Here is a 23,991-nt window from a genome sequence, read left to right as displayed (position 1 = left end):
CTAAAGCGACTAGGTTCATCAACTTTTGCGATCAGAATAATTGCCAATTTTGAGGATATAGAAATTAGTAAGCTAACATACTTTGCATACTTTCACTTTCTGATGTCATACGGAATAATATTTTGGGGTAACTCGACATTTAGACAAAAAGTATTCACTGCTCAAAAGAAAGTGGTTAGAATAATGTGTGGGGTTCATAGTCGCACATCCCGTAGGCATCTTTTTAAAAGATTGGGAATTCTTACAACAGCCTCACAATACATCTACTCACTAATGAAATTTGTTCTCAAGAACATGGACCAGTTTAAAAACAACAGTGACATTCATGATTATAATACCAGAAAAAAGAAAGACTTACACTATCCTTTGCTCAACCCATCTTTGGCACAGAAAGGGGTAAAATATGCTACTATAAAAATTTTCGACAAATTGCCAAGTGAAATAAGGTGTCTGACAGACAGCAGTAATAGCTTCAAAAATAAACTGAAATCATATCTCCTTGACAACTCCTTCTATACCATAGATGAATTCTTGAATAGAAATAAATAAATCTATAAATACAGTACATGCATTTTGTGCCATTCAAGGGAATGGGGTAAATAATAGAAACATTAATCTTTAACTCTGTATTGTAATATATATACATTAAAAAATTTTGTTTCATATGTGCATTTCTTGTGCACTAGACACGTTCCACATCATAACGACTACCGTACCGTGCCATTGATCAATGGAACACGCAACTAACTAACTAACTAACTTTCCTATTCTTAGAGTGATCAGAATTTCTGTTCAATGCATAACCTACTACCTTGTTTTTCCATACATTTGTCGTGTGAGACAGCTAGTTTAGTTTATACTTGTACACTATACCATTAAAGTTAATGAAAACTAGAGCTTTAGATGTTACATCCTTTCTTTCGATTGCTTTCAGTAGTTCTTCAATTATGATAAATAAAGCGTTTCCCAAAAGGAGTAAAAGCTTGTCAAAGATTGGAAATAGACAGTTGGCGATGACATGTGAGGTTTAGCTGGCTACCTAGGGTTGAAAAATTCCTAGCACGGCAGAGAAAGATCCTCAGGTGTAAACTCAAGAAACAACTGAAATCTTGAAATATCAGTTGCAAGTATGCAAATGGCGTTACCGCCCACAGCCCCACTTGACTCACCCTCCAGCTGTGCCGGGTCGGTGACGTCCGCCTTGACGAAGACGACCCGCCCGCTGCCGAACTGCTGCTCCAGCTCCTGCGCGAACTTCTGGCCCACGGCCGCGTCCACGTCCGACAGCGCCACCTGCCAACATGGCGCCCGTTCAGCCCTCTCGCTGCCAGCGAGTGGCTTCAAAATACACTACTCGCCATTAATATTGATACACCAAGAAGAAATGCAGATGATAAACGGGTATTCATTGGACAAATATATTATACTAGAACTGATATCTGATTACATTTTCACGCAATTTGGGTGCATAGACCCTGAGAAATCAGTACCCAGAACAACCACCTCTGGCCGTAATAACGGCCTTGATACGCCTGGGCATTGAGTCAAACACAGCTTGGATGGCGTGTACATGTACAGCTGCCCATGCACCTTCAACACGATACCACAGTTCATCACGAGTAGTCACTGGCGTCTTGTGACGAGCCAGTTGCTCGGCCACCATTGACCAGACGTTTTCAATTGGTGAGAGATCTGGAGAACGTGCTGGCCAGGGTAGCAGTCGAACATTTTCTGTATCCAGAAAGGCCTGTACAGGCCCTGCCACATGCAGTCGTGCATTATCCTGCTGACATGTAGGGTTTCGCAGGGATCGACTGAAGGGTAGAGCCACGCGTCGTAACGCATCTGAAATGTAACGTCCACTGTTCAAAGTGCTGTCAATGCGAACAAGAGGTGACCGACACGTGTAACCAATGGCACCCCATACCATCACGCCGGGTGATACGCCAGTATGGCGATGACGAATACACGCTTCCAATGTGCGTTCAACCGCGATGTCGCCAGACACGGATGCGACCATCATGGTGCTGTAAACAGAACCTGGATTCATCCGAAAGAATGACGTTTTGCCAACCGTGCACCCAGGTTCGTCGTTGAGTACACCATCGCAGGCGCTCCTGTCTGTGGTGCAGCGTCAAGGGTAACCGCAGCCATGGTCTCCGAGCTGATAGTCCATGCCGCTGCAAACGTCGTCGAACTGTTCGTGCAGATGGTTGTTGTCTTGGAAACGTCCCCATCTGTTGACTCAGGGATCGACACGTGGCTGCACTATCCGTTACAGCCATGCGGATAAGATGCGTGTCATCTCGACTGGCCGTTGGGATCTAGCACGGCGTTCCGTATTACCCTCCTGAACCTACCGATTCCATATTCTGCTAACAGTCATAGGATCTCGACCTACGCGAGCAGCAATGTCGCGATACGATAAACCGCAATCGCGGTAGGCTACAATCCGACCTTTATCAAAGTCGGAAAGGAGATGATACGCATTTCTCCTCCTTACACGAGGCATCACAGCAACGTTTCACCAGGCAACGCCGGTCAACGGCTGTTTGTGTATCAGAAATCGGTTGGAAACTTTCCTCATGTCAGCACATTGTAGGTGTCGTCACCGGCGCCAACCTTGTGTGAATGCTCTGAAAAGCTAATCATTTGCATATCACAGCATCTTCTTCCTGTCGGTTAAATTTCGCGTCTGTGACACGTCATCTTCGTGGTGTAGCAATTTTAATGGCCAGTACTGTAGATATAGAATAAATTACTATCTGAATTCTCTGTTCATGAATGGCATGCGTTCCTCGCTCCTCCATCCACTAGAGAACCACAAAGAGTGTAAGGGAGACACAACATCTAACCGACGGACGGATCAACTACAACAGTGTCGCATGCCTTCACTTCACGAGACACGGCGGAGAGCTTTGAATTTCATTTAGGACGCAAGCGTCCAGTGTGGCGATCCGGAGCTTCACGCCGCCACCTCTCTTCCTCTTTCTGGTCAAAAAGTGGTGCAGCAAATTTCTTCCACCACCAGTGTAACTGAAACGTGGTAGTCAAGGAAGGCAGGGCTCAGTTCCGATTGTGGACGGGGCCGTAATCAGTTCCTATTGGTTGACCTTTTTTTATCACACACAATTAATTTAAAATCAACAACAAACTAAAATAATGGCAACAATTTAAGAATTGTTTCACGGCTGAAAGCCTTAATGGGCATAAATTAATAATTGTTTGAACTTGTTATACTTTACAGCTACAGTTATTAAAATATAAAAGACAAATCACCAAAGATCTTAAAGCTCACTGCTAAAATGCAATTACCAAAATAGGATTTTAAAACAAATAACCATGCTCACGGCTGAACGCCTTAATGGCAATAAATTAAGAAATGATTAAACTTGCTGCAACTCACAATTACAGTTATTAAAATATAAAAGGCAAGTGACCAAAGGTCTTAAAGCTCGCTGCAAAAATACAATTGCCAAGTTAGAATTTTAAGACAAGTAACGACACTCACGGCTGAGGGCCTTAGTGGCAATAAATTAAGAACTGTTTCACGGCTGAAAGCCTTACTGGCAATAAATTAAGAATTGTTTCGCGGCTGAAGGCCTTAAATGCCAAGAATGGCAATTATTAAAAAAATTAACGAACATACTGTCAAACAGCAATGGAATAGCAGAAACTAATTTAAAAGACAGGCAACTGGTCACCAAACAGGTGAGACAAAATGATAATAAACTTGGTAGGACAACCGTTTAACTGGCTGTAACGAAAAGAGTGGCAATTATATTTTAAAAAATTAGGACGTACAATAAAACAGCAAATATAATAACAAGTTTAATTCAAAAGAAAAAGCAACTGATCCCCAAGCAGGCGAGACAAATGATGGTAACTTGGTAATACAATAATAAAATAACAACACAATAAAACACAAGGTCCAGTCACAGACGGTGCTCCCGGAATCGACCTCTGAGTAGATCAGGCCAAAAATACTTTTGCGAGCAATGAGAAGGGCAGCCAGGGGTTATATTCGCCCGCATCTCGTGGTCGTGCGGTAGCGTTCTAGCTTCCCACGCCCGGGTTCCCGGGTTCGATTCCCGGCGGGGTCAGGGATTTTCTCAGCCTCGTGATGGCTGGGTGTTGTGTGCTGTCCTTAGGTTAGTTAGGTTTAAGTAGTTCTAAGTTCTAGGGGACTTATGACCACAGCAGTTGAGTCCCATAGTGCTCAGAGCCATTTGAATCATTTTTGAGTTATATTCACATCACAAGATGGTAACTTAGACTAGTGGCAGTCTAACGAATGATAATCTGCTGAAGCTACCTAACGTCCGATAACCAGTGCAACGATGGAACAACACGCCAGGGCCGGAACTGGCGCACTGCACTATGTCCTCAGAATGCTGTGTTTAGAGCGTCCGAAAGGAGAAAGGAAGCACCACTACCAGAGTAGAAGAAACACCAACCGATCTACAAATCAAGGAAACTGTCAAAACTGCACGCCTTACCGGTCAGCAGCGGTAAGGTGAGGAAACGTATGCTGCTTTTACATACACTAACCTCCAGGGTAGGGAACTGGGGCGTTAGCGGCCACCAGGCAGGAAAAATACCGCTGGTTGAACTTAACAAACAGTAACACATAGAATGCAGAAATTAGTAACAATAAGAAAGCTAAGTAGATCCACCTTCCCCAAGTACTCCACTCGCTGCTCTTCATCTCGGCGACACTGCGAGCAGCAACACGAACCCAAGTCACTGGAGAATCGCGAGATCTCCCAATGGTGGAGGTTTCACTAATCGGATTAAAATCCAGTCAGCTTAATGTTTGTTGGATCTGGTTGACGAGTAGGTCGTGTACCCTCGCGACCACAACCCTTCCATCCGGCACTGCATGCGTGCCGCCAGTGGTCCCGGCGTGTCCTCCCACTGCACTCTCGGCTCCTCCGCAGTCCCCAACCGAACTGCTCCCTCAAACGATACAAAAGAACAACGACGTCACCCCAAAGATAGGGCCACAGTTACTACATATCGATAACGCCGCTGCTGCCACTAGCGGACAGGCAACGCTTGCGAAACCAAATGGCGCCAGTCAACACGAGAAGAAGAAAAACAACCGCAACCATGCCAACTAAACGATACAGTCTGGCCTCCAGCAGAAGACAGAAACCTACAACAGCAGCAACGCGAGCCGCAGCACGGCTCACAAGGGAACCTCCCCATCGCACCCTCCTCAGATTTAGTTATAAGTTGGCACAGTGGATAGGCCTTGAAAAACTGAACACAGATCAATCGAGAAAACAGGAAGAAGTTGTGTGGAACTATGAAAAAAATAAGTAAAATATGCAAACTGAGTAGTCCATGCCAAAGATATGCAACATCAAGGAGAGAGTGAGCTCAGGAGCGCCGTGGTTTCGTGGTTAGCGTGAGCGGCTGTGGAATCAGAGGTCCTTGGTTCAAGTCTTCCCTCCAGTGAAAAGTTTACGTTCTTTATTTTCGCAAAGTTATGATCTGTCCGTTCGTTCATTGACGTCTCTGTTCACTGTAATAAGTTTAGTGTCTATGTTTTGCGACCGCACCGCAAAACCGTGCGATTAGTAGACGAAAGGACGTGCCTCTCCAATGGGAACCGAAAATATTTGATCGCAAGGTCATAGGTCAACCGATTCCTCCACAGGAAAACACGTCTGATATATTCTATACGACACATGACAGGAATATGTTGTCGACCCACCTAACTTGTAAACTTGGCGAATGGGCAAAAAGATTCTTGTACCTTGCCCGATTTAGGGTTTCTTGTGGATGTGATAATCACTCCCAAAAAAGTGATGAAATCGCAAGAGTTTGTCTCATAAACTGCAACAAATGAATGCAACAGTTTCACAGTCGCACAGTTTTCCCTGTGCTCTGTCAAAACATATGTTTTTAACGTTTTAAAATTTTTCCGTGTGTACATCGTCAAATCCTGCATATGCCCAAGCAAATCTGAACATGTCCTGGAACTTTGGAGAGCGAAGTTTATTGTGTGTGTGTGCCTGAACTTTGATAATTGTCTGAAAATAAAAAATTAAAATTTTCACTCGAGGGAAGACTCGAACCAAGGACCTCTCATTCCACAGCTGCTCACGCTACCCACGAGACCTCGGCACTCCTGAGCTCAGATTCTCCTTGATGTTCCATATCTTTGGAATGGACTACTCAGTTTGCATATTTTACGTATTTTCTTCATAGTTCCACACAATTTCTTCCTGTTTTCTCGATTGATCTGTGTTCCGTTTCTCAAGGTCTATCCACTGTGCCAACTTATAACTAAATCTGAGGGGGGTGCGATGGGGAGGTTCCCTTGTCAGTAACGTACCTACAACAAATGAAGCCTATGTTCGTCTGTGAAAATGGACTAGGTAGGCAACCTGAGCTATCAGTAATCGGAATCTAACCTGCACAACACTACGTGCGTGTTGTATGAGTGTCAGTTTCACTGTCATTTAAACCCTCAACAGATCGGTACATGAAAAACTTAAAACTAACGTTTGGATAAGCTATCTGACTTTGTATTTGAATGCGAAGAACTACAGGAACAAATGAACCTGTAACAGTGAATACCTAAGCTATCTGACTGCGTATTTGAATAAGAATTTACAAGTGATATAGAATCTGGCTTGTGCAACGGAATTTACTGGATTAGAGTACATGACATGTTGTGGTGTGTCAGTGTCTCTGGTTTGCCCTAAGTTTTCGCACTCACCTCTTTAGATGAGTCCCTTTTTCCAAGTGGTTTACAGCAATTCGCAGCGGCATGCAGCAGCAGCGGCTAAAGCTTATTGCTACTAAGAATGAATTTTATAAAAAGGAGTTTGCTTGGGACTTGTTAACTACTAAATAACATGCAAGGAAGGATTTTATACATCAAGTGTATTTAAAAACTGTAGAAATCATCATGAGCAATAATAGTTGGAGAAGTATTAATAATGGCGAAATGCTTGACAATGATCTTATAAGTGTCAATAATGGCTGAGTGCCAGATTAACAAATTATTTTACTTTCGAAGTTACATTAACATTTAATAACCACAGTATATTTATGAATTAGATGTGGAGAATTATAATTATTATTCGATGGGTAAGGAGGCTTATAACTGACAAGCAGAACATGGGATTATTGCAAACTCGGGCTAACAATCAAGAGCCTAACCCTGTAATTGCGCTTTACGCTATGCTTGCGAATTTTACCTTGAGTTCCATCTTCAAGCGTAGTTAAGCCATCTAAATCTCTCCTGGCCATATAAATGAAATCAGGCTTTGAGTGTGGTAAGATCTGCCATCAACGACGTGAGGGCAGCGTGACACGTCTTGATTTCTGAGGTTTTAAAATAGACTTAATTTATGAAATCCCATCTTACAAGTTATTTAGTAGTTAACAGGTCCCAAGCAAACTTCTTTTTATTAAATTCATTCTTCGTAACCATAAGCTTTAGCTGCTGCTGCTGCATGCCTCTACGAATTGCTGTAAACCAATTGGAATAAGGCACTCACCTAAAGAGGTGAGTGTAAACTTAGGGCAAACCAGAGACACCGACACACCACAAAATGTCATGTATTCTAATCCAGTAAATGCCGTTGCACAAGCCAGATTATGTATCAGTTGTGAATTCTTATTCAAATACAAAGTCAGATAGATTAGGTATTCATTCTTACAGGTTCATTTGTTCCTGTAGTTTTTCATATTCAAATACGCAGTCGCCGGTCGCTGAGGCCGAGCGGTTCTAGGCGCTTCAGTCCGGAAGTACGCGGCTGCTGCGGTCGCAGGTTGCAATCCTGCTTCGGGCATGGATGTGTGTGATGTGCTTAGGTTATTAGGTTTAAGTAGTTCTAAGTCTAGGAGACTGATGACCTCAGATGTTAAGTCCCAAAGTGCTTAGAGGCATTTGAACCATTTGAATACGTAGTCATGCTTAGAGCCATTTGAACCATTTGAATACGCAGTCAGATAGCTTATCCAAACGTTAGTTTTACGTTTTTCGTGTAACGATCTGTTGAGGACTTAAATGGCAGTGAAATAACGCGTACACACTGTTATGCAGGTCAGATTCCTATTACTGATAGCTCAGGTTGCTTATCGAGTCCATTTTCACAGACGAACATAGGCTTCATTTGTTGTACGAGGGTAATCCCAAAAGTAAGGTCTCCTAATTTTTTATAAGTACATAGACATGCTTATTTCTACAGTGGTTTGCATCAGTTTACCGCTTGAACATTTAGCTATTTTTCGACATAATCACCATTTCTGTCGATGCATTTTTGTAGACGCCGTGGCAGTTTTTGTATACCCATGTCATACCAGCTCGGCACCATGCTGTTCAGAAGGTCATGAACCTCTTCTTTCACCTCGTCGTCGGAGCTGAATCGCTTTCCGGCCAAATGTTCTTTTAACCTAGGGAACAGGTGACAGTCACTGGGCGCCAAGTCAGGACTATAGGGTGGGTGGGTGATTGTGTTCCACTGAAACTGTTGCAGGAGACTAACGGTTTACCGAGGGATGTGTGGGCGAGCGTTGTCATGGAGAATGTGTACGCCCTTGCTCAACATTCCTCTTCTCCGGTTCTGAACCGCCCGTTTGAGTTTTTTCAGAGTCTCACAGTACCTGTCAGCGTTAGTTGGGATCCCAGCGATTCAGCTCCGACGACGATGTGAAAGAAGAGGTTCATAAGTTTCTGAACAGCATGGCGGCGTGCTGGTATGACATGGGCATACAAAAACTGCCAAAGCATCTACGAAAATGCATCGACAGAAATGGTGATTATGTCGAAAAATAGCTAAATGTTCAAACTGTAAACTGAAGTAAACCAATATAGAAATAAACAGGTCTATGTAATTATAAAACAGTAGGGGACTTTACTTTTGAGATTACCCTCGTACGTACTTTATACCAGGAGTCGCACGACTACCTACGCGTCGAATGACACCCCACAAGATCGACTTAGCAATATCGACTGCACAAACCGCTCATAGGAAAACGAGGTACTAGTCTTCTGACGTCTGCTGCACAATGGCAGATGTGTAAAGAAGGTCGACCTTGTTGCGGACAAATCGGTGGCTTGCGCAACACTGCACATCCCGCGAGGCGCTCTTCAGCGTGGCTTATCAGCGCTGTGCGGACGCTGCGCACTTTCCTCGGCCTTGATCCAGACGCCTCGAACACGTGACCTGTGGCCACGTGACTCACGCCCACACAAACACCCACCCACACACACACTCACCTTGGCGCCCGCGGACAGCAGCGCCCTGCTGAAGGCTCTGCCCAGGCCGCCGGCCGCTCCCGTGATCAGCGCCACCTTGCCAGAGGGGTCCATCCTGCAACACGGGAGAACTTGCTGTGTGACGCGCGGCAGGACGAGAAGGGTGCAAACGATTCTCTGACAGCTCTGGAACACATAGTTGCATAAATATATACAGGGAGGGCCATTGATCCTGACCGGGCCAAATATCTCACGAAATAAGCGCCAAACGAAAAAACTACAAAGAACGAAACTTGTCTAGCTTGAAGGGGGAAACCAGATGGCGCTATGGTTGGCCCGCTAGATGGCGCTGCCACAGGTCAAACCAATATCAACTGCGTTTTGTTAAATAGGAACTCCCATTTTTTATTACATATTCGTGTAGTACGTAAAGAAATGTGAATGTTTTAGTTCGACCAATTTTTTCGCTTTGTGATAGATGGCGCTGTAATAGTCACAAACATATGACTCACAATTTTAGACGAACAATTGGTAACAGGTAGCTTTTTAAACTAAAATACAGAACGTAGGTACGTTTGAACGTTTTATTTCGGTTGTTTCAATGTGATACATGTACCTTTGTGAACTTATCATTTGTGAGAATGCATGCTGTTACAGCGTGATTACCTCTAAATACCACATTAATTCAATAAATGCTCAAAATGATGTCCGTCAATCTCAATGCATTTCGCAATACGTGTAACGACATTCCTCTCAACAGCGAGTAGTTCGCCTTCCGTAATGTTCGCACATGCATTGACAATGCTTTGACCCACGTTGCCAGGTGTTGTCGGTGGATCACGATAGCAAATATGCTTCAACTTTCCACACAGAATGAAATCCGGGGGCGGCAGATCCGGTGAACGTGCGGGCCATGGTATGGTGCTTCGACAACCAATCCACCTCTCATGAAATATGCTATTCAATACCGTTTCAACCGCACGCGAGTTATGTGCCGGACATCCATCATGTTGGAAGTACATCGCCATTCTGTCATGCAGTGGAACATCTTGTAGTAACATCGGTAGAACATTACGTAGGAAATCAGCATACATTGCGCCATTTAGATTGCCATCGATGAAATGGGGGCCAATTATCCTTCCTCCCATTAACCCGCCAAGGTCGCTGATGTTCCACTTTTCGCAGCCATCGTGGATTTTCCGTTGCCCAGGAGTGCATATTATACCGGTTTACGTTACCGCTGTTGGTGAATGACGCTTCGACGCCAAATAGAACGCGTGCAAAAAATGTGTCATCGTCCCGTAATTTCTCTTGTGCCCAGTGGCAGAACTGTACACGACGTTCAAAGTCGTCGCCCTGCAATTTCTGGTGCATAGAAATATGGTACGGGTGCAATCGATGTTGATGTAGCATTCTCAACACCGACGTTTTTGAGATTCCCGATTCTCGCGCAATTTGTGTGCTACTGATGTGCGGATTAGCCGCGACAGCAGCTAAAACACCTACTTGGGCATCATCATTTGTTGCAGGTCGTGGTTAACGTTTTACATGTGGCTGAACACTTCCTGTTTCCTTAAATAACGTAACTATCCGGCGAACGGTCCGGACACTTGGATGATGTCGTCCAGGATAGCGAGCAGCATACATAGCACACGCCCGTTGCGCATTTTGATCACAATTGCCATACATCAACACGACATCGACCGTTTCCGCAATTGGTAAACGGTCCATTTTAACACGGGTAATGTATCACGAAGCAAATACCGTCCGCAGTGGCGGAATGTTACGTGATACCACGTACTTATACGTTTGTGACTATTACAGAGCCATCTAACACAAAGCGAAAAAAGTGGTCCAACTAAAACATTCATATTTCTTTACGTACTACACGAATATGTAATAAAATGGGGGTTCCTGTTTTAAAAAACGCAGTTGATATCCGTTTGGCCTATGCCAGCGCCATCTAGCGGGCCAACCATAGCACCATCTGGTTTCCCTCTTCAAACTAGACGAGTTTCGTTCTTTGTAGTTTTTTCGTTTGATGCTTATTTCGTGAGATATTTGACCCGGTCACTATCAATGGACCACCCTGTATGAATTATCTCAATGCAGACTCACCTGGGGACTAATACTTTGTAAGGATATGGAATGTAACGATCGTGTCGTGTCAGTGGTAGCAAAAGTAGGTAGCCGTCTTCGGTTTATTGCCAGGACTCTAGGAAAATGCAATCGGTCAACAAACGGGATTGCATATGAAACCACCATGTAACACTTTCCACAAAATGAGATAAAAAAGTTTCCTTTAAAAAGGCCGTACATTCCAAAATCGGTGTGCCAGTCAGGCAAAATTGTCGTGAGTATTGAGGCAATCATGTACCCGGCGCACCAGGTTGAAGATGTCCTGCTGCGTGAAGAAATCCGTAACTGCCTTCGGGAGATCCTCGTCCTTTTTTTGTTAAAGGAAGCGAAGGCGTGATAATCGCATGGGGAAAGGTCAGTACAGTAGGGCGGCTGTTCGAGTGCCTCCCACTGGAATTGGCGTAACTTCTGCGTTACATTTGCGATACAGGTACGTGCGCCATCATGGAGCAGCATCTTTCCTTTGCACACCATTCCTCAGAAGTGCTTTCCGACAGACATGCTGCTCCATACCAGTGAGATATCAAATTGATTCCATATTTTTAGATTTCCTTTTCACACCGTTCCTCACAAACGAATCCTACAAAATTGCATGCCTATGGAGTATCGTCTCAATAGCGCCGCTGGACTAGTGATTTCCTGTGAAGAAGGTCACAAGGTCACAGTTCCTAGTAACTGAGCGAAAGTCATCGAGTAAAATAGAATTAATAGCTGGCGTTCCCCAAGAAGTTAAGCGCTGTCGGGCTGGGCTAGCCCTTGGATGGGTGGCCACACGGTCTGCCGAGCGCTGTTGGCAAGCAGGGTGCACTCAGCCCTTGTGAGGCAAACCGAGGAGCTACTTGACTGAAAAGTAGCGGCTCCGGTCTCGTAAACTGACATACGGCCGGGAGAGCGGTGTGCTGACCACATGCTCCACCATATCCGCATCCAGTGACGCCTTTGGCCTGAGGATGACACGGGGACCGGTCGGTACTTTTGGGCCATCATGGCCTGTTCGGGAGGAACAGCAGCAGCAGCAGTTCCTCAAGAAAGTGTTATGGGCCCTGTGTTATTCCTGATCTACATAAGCGATTTAGGAGACAGTCTGTTGTTTCGATCTACATAAATTATTTAGGAGACAGAGTAGCGCTGTTAGATCGATTGCTGTCTTTTGCCGTATTTTAAAGTCATCAGATGATCAAAATAATTTGCAAAACAGTTTAGTTAAGATATCTGTATGGTGCAAAAAGTGACACTTTATTCTAAATGATGTAAAATGTGAAGTTATCCACATGAGTACTAAAAGAAATCCACTAAATTTCGATTACACGAAAAGCACACAAATCTAAAGGCTATTAGGTCAACTACATGCTTAGGGATTATAATTGCGAAAAAATGCAGTTGAAACGATCACATAGATAATTTTGTGGGTAAAACAAACCAAAGACAGCATTAGAAAATACAACAGGGCTACTAAAGAGACCGCTTACTCTACTCTCGTCCGTCTTCTTCTGGAGTATTACTGTGTGGTGCTGGAACCGCATCAGATAGGATCGACGAAGGACATCGAAAAAATTCAAACAAGGGCCGCTCGATTTGTACTAGAGCGAAATAGGGAGGAGAATACCACGGATATGATACGAGAGTTACGGTGTCAAACGTTAAAACGATGGCGGTTTTCGTTTTGACAGGATCACCTCATGAAGTTTCGATGATCAACTTTCCCCTCAGAGTGTGGAAATATTTGCTGGCGCCCACCTACACACGAAGGAATGATCATCATAAAAACATAAGAGAAATCACAGCTCTCACGGAAAGATTTAAATGTTCGTTCTTCCCGCGTCCTGTTCCATAGTAGAATGGTAAAGAAATAGCTTGAAAGTGGTTCGATAAACCGTCTGCCAGGCACTTAATTTTGAATTGCAGAGTAATCATGCAGATGAAGATGTAGATGTAGACACACATTCTTCGCCGGCCGCGGTGGTCTAGCGGTTCTGGCGCTGCAGTCCGGAACCGCGGGACTGCTACGGTCGCAGGTTCGAATCCTGCCTCGGGCATGGGTGTGTGTGATGTCCTTAGGTTAGTTAGGTTTAAGTAGTTCTAAGTTCTAGGGGACTTATGACCTAAGATGTTGAGTCCCATAGTGCTCAGAGCCATTTTTTTGAACACATTCTTCATTCTCCTATGGATGTTACCGGTGTTTTCCCTATGCTGGCAAGCCTAAAGTTATGCATCAGCCAAGAACTTTTTAACTACTAGGGCCCAAAGTTTTGCTTCTATCGTGGATTGTGATGTCATCTCAGAGAGGTGAATAATTGAATTGGGTTTGCTCGTTTCATAATAGGTATGGGCATACACACATCTGTCTTTTAATTTCTAAAATTTGTAATTGGCCCCCTTTTCCTCTGTGTATAAGACTTTTACATCTATTGTATATTTGTGGTTATTGTTCAGGCGATGTTCTGCAAAGGGCTGAACCAGGCTTCTTCACTCTCCAGCTTCTGTGGTGTTCTTTAAGCCTGGTACAGACTGACCTCCCCGTCTGTCCAACGTAGCAAGACTGACACTCAACGGCATGTAATTTTATAAACCCCACTTTTTATGATGGCTGGTTGTTTGTCTTTTGTAGTGAACAGGAAACTACGTATCGTCTGAGGGACATAGAAAAACACAGAGAAACCCTTTGCCTTGAAGATGTCACTTATGCTATTTGATGTTTTCCCTATGGAAGATAATCTGCCGCATTTCATTTCCAGTTATTCTGTGTTTTTCATTGGGGACAGTAGGGACCTGACTTGCTTCTTCTTCTTTTTAACTTTAGTAAGTTTTTAACTTTAAGTGTTGTGTTATTACTAATCAGTGTTAACTTTGCAGCGTAGTTCTAAGGTACTGCACTGAAGGGATTGAAAGATACTCCTACTATGCTTATGCATAAGCAGAATTCTAAAGAAAAATGGTATTCAGACATTTTTCTTTAGTTAAAACAAAATAAAAGATTTTTTCCGACGGGAAACGGATGCACCTGATTGCCTCCACAATGCAGGCGTCTATCAAGTGACATGTGGCTGCGGCAAAGTGTAAATAGGCGAAACGGGAAGAACTGTTAAGGAACGCATTAAGGAACACAAACGCCACATGCGGCTAAAACAAAGTTCAAAATCGGCAGTAACGGAACATCAGGAGAACTGTGGCTCTGACATCGATTTTAATAACGTACGTGTACTGGCTAAGGAAACAAACATTTATAGAAGGAAAGTCCGAGAAGCGGTTGAAATTTCCAAGAATGCATGTAATTTCAATACAGAGGACGGCTATAGGCTTCCGGCATCATGGCTCCCCGCCATCAAGGAAGTGAATACGCGGTCGCGGTGTGCGAGAGACATGAACAGCGCGCTGTAAGTCACCTCGGCGGACAATAATATTATGGATAAACATTCCCCCTCTCTTGCTCTGTTCGTTTCGAATCTAGCCAATGATGACGACCAACCAATGGCAGTAGCAGGAATTTCAACCAATACTCCCTTTTCCAGTGTAAGTGTGGAATAGTGAATTTCTATCCAATGACGATGGGCCGCCAATGGTAACCACAGGGGATTAGCTAACAACGCCCCTTCTTCTGCATCAGAGCGGGAATATTAGCCTATGACTATGGCCCAGTGGTAGCCACACGAACTGTAACCAATACTCTCACTTCTCCAGCATGAACGCGAGAAAACTCCCTTTATAAGAGGACACGACACCAGTATCTGACAGTGTTCTAGCAGTAGTGGACTCCATAAGATCCTGAGGAAGATCCCAGTAGAGGAGTCGAAACGTCGTTCATTTTAGTAGAAATATGACGCGGCCTAATAACCCAGGAGATTTTAACTTCAGTGACAACGGCCACGAAAGCCTGCAGAATTACATAATTCAGGAACGGTTAATGCCGGTTGTGGATGACGCTAGAGCTGTCGTACGATTATGTCCCATATGTGCTCGATTGGAGACAGATCTGATGATCGAGCAGACCAGAACAACAAGTTGACACTCCATAGAGCACATTGGGTCATAATAGCGGTATGCGGGCGAGCGTTATCCTGTTGGAAAACACTATCTGGAATGCTCCTCATGAATGGCACCAGAAAAAGTCGAATCACAAGGTTGACGTAAAACTTTACTGTGATGGCGCGTGTGATATCCACGAAAGTGCTCCTTCTGTCATAGGAAATCGCACTCTTAACAATAACACCAGGTATAGGTGCAGTGTGTCTAGTCGCAGACAGGTTGGTTGCAGGCCAACTGTTCTATGCAACACACGGCCATCACTGCCACAGAGGCATCAGAAAACACAACCGACCTCCGCTCTGCACTCCTATGAACTCTCGCTTGATTCCACTGGAGTCTCAAGTGGTGGTGGTTTAGGGTCAGTGGAACGCACGCTACAAGGCATCTGGCCGTCCTTGAAGCAACCGATTTGTAACAGTTCGTTGTGTCATCGTGGTGGCGACTGCTGCTCAGATTGCTGCTGCAGTACGACGCACCAGAACCATACGCCAAATACGATTGTGTTAGCTGTCGGTAGTGCCACATGGCCGTCCGGAATTCGGCCTTATGCGACCGATCATCGCTGCCAGCAATCATGCACCGTGCCTCCATTCCCGCCAAGCCTTTCTGCTGTATCGCAGAAGGAACATTCAGCTTCTTGTAGCCACATTCCAAGACCTCATTCAAATTCAGTGAGGTGCTGATAATGTCGGCTTGTCGCCTTAAAGGCGTTGTTGACTAACATTAACTCGCCACGTGACCCTAAGGTACCTAACGCTCAGATCGTTGCAGAATCTATTTAAAAGGAACCTAATTTGCATCCACATAGTGGCGCAACTAGCCACGGTGTTTCTGTTTGACGGTGTATATCAGGGCATTAGCAGTGCTCGTATCCCTGACTAAAGATTTGTGGTTAGTTCAAGGAGGAGTGTCAGCTTCCAGACTTCCCTAAATGAAAGGAACATCTCCGCTCCATTACATTAGGAAGCAACGTCCTATTGCACAACGTGGCGCCATTGGGTTTGTGAAAAACCATCTGGAAAGTCAAACTTTCGAACAGATTAAAACTGTGTGCCGGACCGAGACTCGAACTCGGGACCTATATCTTTTGCGGGAAAGTGTTCTAACACCCCCACGCTGTTGCTAAGTCATATCTTCGCAATATTCTTTCTTCCAGGCGTGTTAGTTCAGCAGAGTCTGCAGGAGAGCTTCTGTGAAGTTTGGAAAGGAGACGAGGTACTGGCGGAATTAAAGCCGTGAGAATGGGTCGTGAGTCGAGCTTGCGTAGCTCGGGTGGTAGAATTGCCCGCAAAAGGAAAAGGTTCCGACTTCGAGTCTCGGTTCGGTACACAGTTTTAATCTGCCAGGAGGTTTCATATCAGTGCATACTCCGCTGCAGAGTGAAAATCTCATTCTGGCAGCCGGGAAGTACCTGTCACGGCACAATATGTGAGCGGCTTCTCTTATTGCCGTGTACCTAGGGCTGTTTTATTCACACGTAATACAATGAATTTTCTTCTTCTTCTTCTGCAGTGGTCAATCCAAGGATTGGTTTGCAACAGCTACAATGGCGGCTTGTCTCCATTCTGTGCGTCTTTCAGCTTTTCTCTTCACTTCTTTATAGGTGTTACATCCTACATCTTTCACGATTTGCTCCATGTACCTCAGCCGTGGTCTTCCTCTTGGTCTTTTTCCCTCTACATATCACTCTATGTGTTCAGGAGTTCTTAATGTCTTAATAGATGGCCTGTAAATTGCACTCTTCTTTTAACAATGAAACTCCAGAAGCTTCTCTTCTCACCTGCTCATTCCAGAACCACTTCGTTTGTGACCTTGTCGATACATTTTATTTTGAGCATGCGTCTATAGCACCACATTTCAAAAGAATTTAGCTTCTGGTCTTCCTCTGTCCCGAGAGTCATGTTTCACACCCATTGCATACCCCACTCCACTCATACGATTTCAGAAATCTTTTCCTGATTTCAAGGCTGATGCTCTTAGATGTTAAGATTTTCTTCTTGTTGAAAGCAGCCTTTGCTTGAGCAATTCTACTTCTCACTTCTGCCTTGCTCCTTCCATCCCTTGTAATGTTATTGCCCAGATAAGTAAATTTATCAACTTGTTCAAGCAGTTCATTGCCTACATGAACTTGGACTTTCACTTGATCTTTTTTGTCGGATGCCATTACTTTTGTTTTTGCTTTATTAATTCTCATATTATAATCTTCCCCCCATAACTTCATCCATTCTATTCAGTAGGACTACAAGATCATCTTCACTTTCAGCTAGGACAGCTATATCATCGGCATACCTTATCTATCCGTTGGCCATGAATTACTACACCTGTCTGAATTTTCCCTTACTTTTTTCAGCGCCTCTTCAATGTATAGGTTAAAGATAACAGGGGATAGTGCGCAACCTTGTCGGACACCGTTCCGTATCTGCACCTCTTCTTGTTTTGGCCGTCTTTCTTAGCACAACTGGCTACAGACGTCGCTTAAAGTAATGCGTGGTGAAGATCGAGAGGCGTGACGACACAAATCTGGAGAACGCGTGGCAACTAGGTTTGCAGGACGTCGTGTGGACCTGAGCTTCCTGAAAAACAGTTTGCTTGTCAGTTTCGATGCTTGTTCTCTGAAGTGTCTTATCATTAGGTCTCACGAAAGAGCGGGTTCTATCCCAGTCCTTCCGACGGCATAAAAGTCTTACATGGCAATCGGGAATCGAATCTACGGCCTTCGCGTCGGTAGTAACCGACTGTAACGACTAGATGACGAAGACAGACTGTCACTGCAGAGCGTTCGACGTGTTGGCAGCCGCTGCGTACGTGCCTGCCTGAAGTCGCACTCCCAGCCACGCCTCCGTAATCTCAAGGCTCGGTGCACTTGTCAAGCCCGCTGCGATAACGTGACCCTGACCGAGACAACTGGGACAGTCACTAAACGCGGTACCGAACGGCCGTTAGCCAACCTTGTGTCGTAACATTATGAAACCAAGGAAACTAGCTCGCTAAGGGGAGATAAATGTAGATTTACGACTCAGCATCCTGTCAAAGAACTCAACACATCGTTTTTAACGTGGCGAAAACGATCGATATAAAGAAACCCTTTGAATTTTTCCGAAGGGGTATTACAGGGCCATTGTTGATCTTGACAAATGTAGACAGCTGTTGTTGTTGTGGTCTTCATTCCAGATACTGGTTTGATGCAGCTCCCCATGCTACTGTATCCCGTGCAAGCTTCTTCATCTCCCAGCACCTACTGCAGCCTCCATCCTTCTGAATCTGCTTAGTGTATTCATCTCTTGGTCTCCCTCTACGATTTTTACCCTTCGCCCTTCCCTCCAATACTAAACTGACGATCCTTTCATGCCGCAGAACATGTCCTACCAACCGATCCCTTCTTCTAGTTAAGTTGTGTGACAAATTCCTCTTCTCCCCAATTTTGTTCAGTATCTCCTCATAAGTTTCGTAATCCACTCATCTAATCTTGAGCATCCTTCTGTAGCAACACATTTCGAAAGCTTCTTTTCTCTTCTTGTCTAAACTATTTATCGCCCACGTTTTACTTCCATACATGGCTACATTCCATTCAAATACTTTCAGAAAAGACTTCCTGACACTTAAATTTATACTCGATGTTAACAAATTTCTCTTCTTCAGGAAGTCATTGCTTGCCAGAGGCAGTCCACATTTTATATCCTCTCTACTTCGGCCATCATCAATTATTTTACTCCCAAAGTAGCAAAACTCATCTGCTACTTCAAGTCTCTCATTTCCTAATCTAATTCCCTCCGTCCAAGACACTGTCCACTCCGTTCGACTGCTGTTCCAGGTCCTTTGCAGTCTCTGACAGAATTACAATGTCATCGACGAACCTCAGAGTTTTTATTTCTTCTCCATGGATTTTAATTCCTACTCCAAATTTTTCCTCTAATTTCCTTTACTGCTTGCTCAATACACAGATTGAATATCATTGGAGATAGGCTACAACCACGCCTCAGTCCCTTGTCAACCACTGCTTCCCTTTCGTGCCCCTCAACTCTAATAAGTGCCATCTGGTTTCTCTAAGAAGTACAGCAGAAAAAGTTGGAAGTTCCTTGGCGTTTGTTTGGGGAATATGCTCTAGCCTATAGAATCGACGATTGGTGCACACACTGGCTTAAGATCTTGAAAGTAAGTAACAGTAACGTATCAACATTACCAAACAGCTACACTAACCAGCATGTGTATCTAGCGGCTTCCAGGGGCGCCAAACATTTGATTTTCAGTATTTGCCATAATTATTGACCGAATTTAATATTTTAAAATGCTGTCCGTAATCTGCTCATTAAGAGGTACAATCTCACGCTAAAGGTTTAACTGAGTAAATCACGCATTAAAGTTATAAACTGTATATAGGATGTCCCTGCTAAGGGTCGTCAGGCACATTGTATCTGGTGTTTTGGCAGACATTTGAAATTTCATTCTTGCAACATGGCCGCGCGGGGCAGCCGCCCCGACTGCGACGCCTTGCCACGGTTCGAGCGGCTCCCCCTGTCGGAGGTTTGAGTCCTGCCTCGGGCATTGATCTGTGTGTTGTCCTTTGCGTTAGTTTAAGTTAAATTACGTAGTGTGTAAGCCTAGGGACCGATAACCTCAGCAGCTTGGTCCCATAGGAACCTACCACAAATTTAAATTTTAACTGGCAACATGTAGCTGTGGTCAGTCCAAACAAACATTGATCATGACATCTGTCAGTCGCTGCTCAGTGTCACGGGTGATTTCTAAAGCGGAATGTTGCGTGACCCCGACCCTTCGATAGAACGCTTAACATTTAGTCTAGTGTGATATTCGTATTGTCGATATGTGTCAACAGGGACAGTAAAACACCAAGAACAGCCAGTAGTACTCCAGCGACAACTGCCACTGTCATGCAGCAGCGCTGCTCAGTCGCTGCTGCAACACGGATTATTATTATTCGTATCTTACTGTCATATTTACTGTCGTATTTTACACCGATGCGACAGATAGCGCACTAGACTGTTTGGATGGAGGTAGACATCTTCAGTTCTGAACTTCTTCTCGACTACTTGCTGAACATCAACTCAGTTAACTCATTTATAAAGTAATCAGAAATCTGAAGCTGTTTTATGTAGGGGATTCTTTAAAGAATCAGGCTTTACTGTTACTATCTGGATACCAGCACTGTAGGGCTAAAGACCACCTTCATCCCTTAGGGATGGGAATGAAAAGGGGGTGACATTGATGCATAGCTCAGTAACATCTGGAGCAATCTCCACCAGTCCTTTTTTTCTTTGCGTGGGACTTACTGTGGGAGTAAGATTCCCCACTATCACTACGGGTGGCAGTGTGAATGGGTAGGGATCATGTAAAAATAGTCGAAAACGATCTGATAGTATTTATATCTTGTGCTTTGTTAACTGGAATACTTTCAAAATTATAAAATGGAATTTGTCTCCTACACTACGCGATCAATAGCATCTGGACACCCCCAAAGCATGCGTTTTTCATATTAAGTGCATTGTGCTGCGACCTACTGCCAGGTACCCCATATCAGCGACCTCAGTACTCATTAGACATCGTGAGAGAATAGAATGGGGCGCTCCGCGGAACTCACCGAGTTCAAACGTGGTCAGGTGATTGGGTGTCACTTGTGTCATAGTCTGTACACGAGGTTTCCACACTCTTAAACATCCGTAGGTCTACTGTTTCCGATGCGATAGTGAAGTGGAAACGTGAAGGGACACGTACAGCACAAAAGCGTACAGGTCGACCTCGTCTGTTGACTGACAGAGACCGCCGACAGTTGAAGAGGGTCGTAATGTGTAATAGGCAGACATCTATCCGGACCATTACACAGGAATTCCAAACTGTATCAGGATCCATTGCAAGTACTACGACAGTTAGACGGGTGGTGAGGAAACTCGGATTTCATGGTCGAGCGGCTGCTCATAATCCACAAAGCATGCCTCGCTTGGTGTAAGGAGCGTAAACATTGGACGATTGAACAGTGGAAAAACGTTGCGTGGAGTGACGAATAACGGCACATAATGTGGCGGTCCGATGGCAGGGTGTGGGTATGGCGAATGCCCGGTGAAAGTCATCTGCCAGCGTGTGTAGCGCCAACAGTAAAATTCGGAGGTGGTGGTGTTATGGTGTGGTCGTGTTTTTAATGGAGGGGGTTGCACCCCTTGTTGTTTTGCGTGGCACTTTCACAGCACAGGCGTACACTGATGTTTTAAGCACCTTCTTGCTTCCCACTGTTGAAGAGCAGTTCGGGAATGGCGACTGAATCTTTCAACACGATCGAGCACCTGTTCATAATGCACAGCCTGTGGCGGAGTTGTTACACGACAATAACATCCCTGTAATGGACTGGCCTGCACAGAGTCCTGACCTGAATCCTATAGAGCACCTTTGGGATGTTTTGGAACGCCAACTTCGTGCCAGGCCTCACCGACCAACATCGATACCTCTCTTCAGTGCCGTGCCAGGCCTCACCGACCGACATCGATACCTCTCTTCAGTGCAGCACTCCGTGGACAATGGGCTGCCGTTCCCCAAGAAACCTGTACCTGATTGAACGTATGTCTGCGAGAGAGGAAGCTGTCATCAAGACAGGGTGGGCCAACAGCATATTGAATTCCAGCATTATCGATGGAGGGCGCCACGATCTTTTAAGTCATTTTCAGCCAGCTGTCCAGGTACTTTTGATCAGATAGTGTATTGTCCTGTTCACTGTGCCAACCAGGTCGCGATAATGGTCACTGTTAGGAGCGAATAGTTATCACGCCACATGGCTGGATACCGCAGATAAATTTAACATCCTCTCTAGAGTCGTATGGTGTAAAACAGCAGAGAATCAGACATACATGTATGCAATATAGGTTTCCTATGCACACGTTCAACATATCCTCCTAAGCCCCTGGATATATTTCAACTAAACTTGGTACATATACTACTTAATGTCTGGAAAAAAGTATTGTAGGGCTAAGAACCATTTAGCACCCATCTAGGCTGCCCTGCCAATCAGGCATGGTGTAGAATTGGAATGCCTTCCAGGGACTATACATGTTGATGGGCATGGCTGAGTAGAGAGCTGGGGGAGAAGGGGATGAATAGTGAGAGGGGAGAGGATGCACTAGACAGTGGAATGTGGGAGGGTGTGGACATATAGAGGTGGAAGGGTGAGGTAGAATGAGAGAGGAGGAGGGGGGAGCTCAGCAACAGGGGGATAGTTGGAGGGGAGGAGGAGATGAACAAATAGGGGTGGAGGAGATGGACAGATAGAGGGCAAAGTAGAGATTAACAGAGGGCGAGGAAAGATGGATAGAGAGGTGGAGGAAGAGATGGACAAAGATAGGAAGGAGTAGGAAATTAGGGGAGGAGGGGATGGACAGAGAGAGGGAGGGGAGAGGATGGCCAGTTAGAGGGAGAAGAGGCGAGGGGCAGAGATAGAGGGAAGATGATGAAATGGACAGAGATAGGATTAGAAGAAGATGGACAGAGAGAGTGGGAGGAGGAAGGGAACAGAGAGAGATGGAAAGAGGAACGAAGAACGAGGAGGAAGAGGAGATGGACAGGGCCATGGGAAAAGAAGGGGATAGCCAGAGAGGGGGGAGGTGGAAAAGTGATTTTTCATGCTGTTCCCGAAACTGGAACGGATCTTCAAGGGGAAGCGTTTTCAGAGCTTGTTGCGTCGATTCGGCAGAATTAACGGAAATTCAGAACAGCTTTTCAGTCGAAGTTTTCGACAACTTGCTGTAAAATGTGTGCGGTTCTGCGAGTGTTTAATCTGTATGTTGAAATCTAAATCGATTATACGCTTTTAATATCACGTTGTATTTTATTTCGAGGTAGTCCCGGGACTTACTGAACTGCGTACGGCGTGGCACTGTCAACTCGAGACAGAGCCAGTGAATGGTCACACATTGATCGCAGCACAGAAGGTAATGGAACGTATGCCGATAAACCGAACACGTGTGGCATAAGAACTTTGTATTGCATAAGACGAAATTTAAATGCCCATTAAAACTCTAATGACTTATCGATAGCGTAATCCTATGGTGCGTTATTTTCTAGTTCCAAGAGCTAATGATACAGGACTTGCCTACCTGCCTGGGTGTAGTATCGCTCAAACGATGAAGGAACGCGCTTGCCGTCTCCACGTAAGTGATTATATAGACCGCCGCGAACACCGCACACGAGACTATCGAGATTGGTTAGATAGTGGCGACGCCGCTATTTGCTTGTCAAGTCTTGTAAACATGCCGTCGTGTCCCGATAAAGCGGCGTTGTTTCAGATGAAAAGTGGCGACCCTTTCACTGTCTTGTCTGATGCGACAGTGCTTAAGGAGTTGCTCCTTCGTTGGGTCTTCCGTCGCACTTCGGGCCTTCTTCGGTGTTTGTTTTTGCACGCGAATCACTACACTTTATATTAAAACTATAAACAGTAACAATTAGTGTAAACATGAAATGGAATGACCACATACGCTCAGTCATAGGTAAAGCAAATGGTGGACTTCTGTCCACTGGTAGGATACCGGGTAAAGGCAGTCGCTGAACAAAAGAGATTGCTTACAAATCTCTCGTGCGTCCCATCCTAAAATATGTCTCAGGTATGTAGG

General features: G+C 44.8%; 1 protein-coding gene across 1 annotated transcript in view; it reads right to left on the bottom strand.

Moving 5' to 3' along the window:
- Window positions 1-23,539, bottom strand: part of LOC126252673 (15-hydroxyprostaglandin dehydrogenase [NAD(+)]-like) — a 68,173-nt gene extending 44,634 nt beyond the window's left edge. Inside the window, exons 1-3 of the mRNA XM_049953576.1 lie at window positions 23,479-23,539; window positions 9,245-9,338; window positions 1,170-1,293 (exon numbers count right to left, since the gene is read on the bottom strand). Coding sequence (XP_049809533.1) covers window positions 1,170-1,293; window positions 9,245-9,337 — 217 coding nt within the window. The 5' untranslated portion in view covers window position 9,338; window positions 23,479-23,539. The remainder of the gene's footprint in view (window positions 1-1,169; window positions 1,294-9,244; window positions 9,339-23,478) is intronic.
- Window positions 23,540-23,991: the final 452 nt, after the last annotated feature.

The sequence above is a fragment of the Schistocerca nitens genome, chromosome 4, assembly GCF_023898315.1.
Source record: "Schistocerca nitens isolate TAMUIC-IGC-003100 chromosome 4, iqSchNite1.1, whole genome shotgun sequence".
NCBI classification, from domain to species: Eukaryota; Metazoa; Arthropoda; class Insecta; order Orthoptera; family Acrididae; genus Schistocerca; species Schistocerca nitens.
Note: the sequence above shows the minus strand (reverse complement) of the source record. Positions and strands in the feature narration are given on the sequence as shown.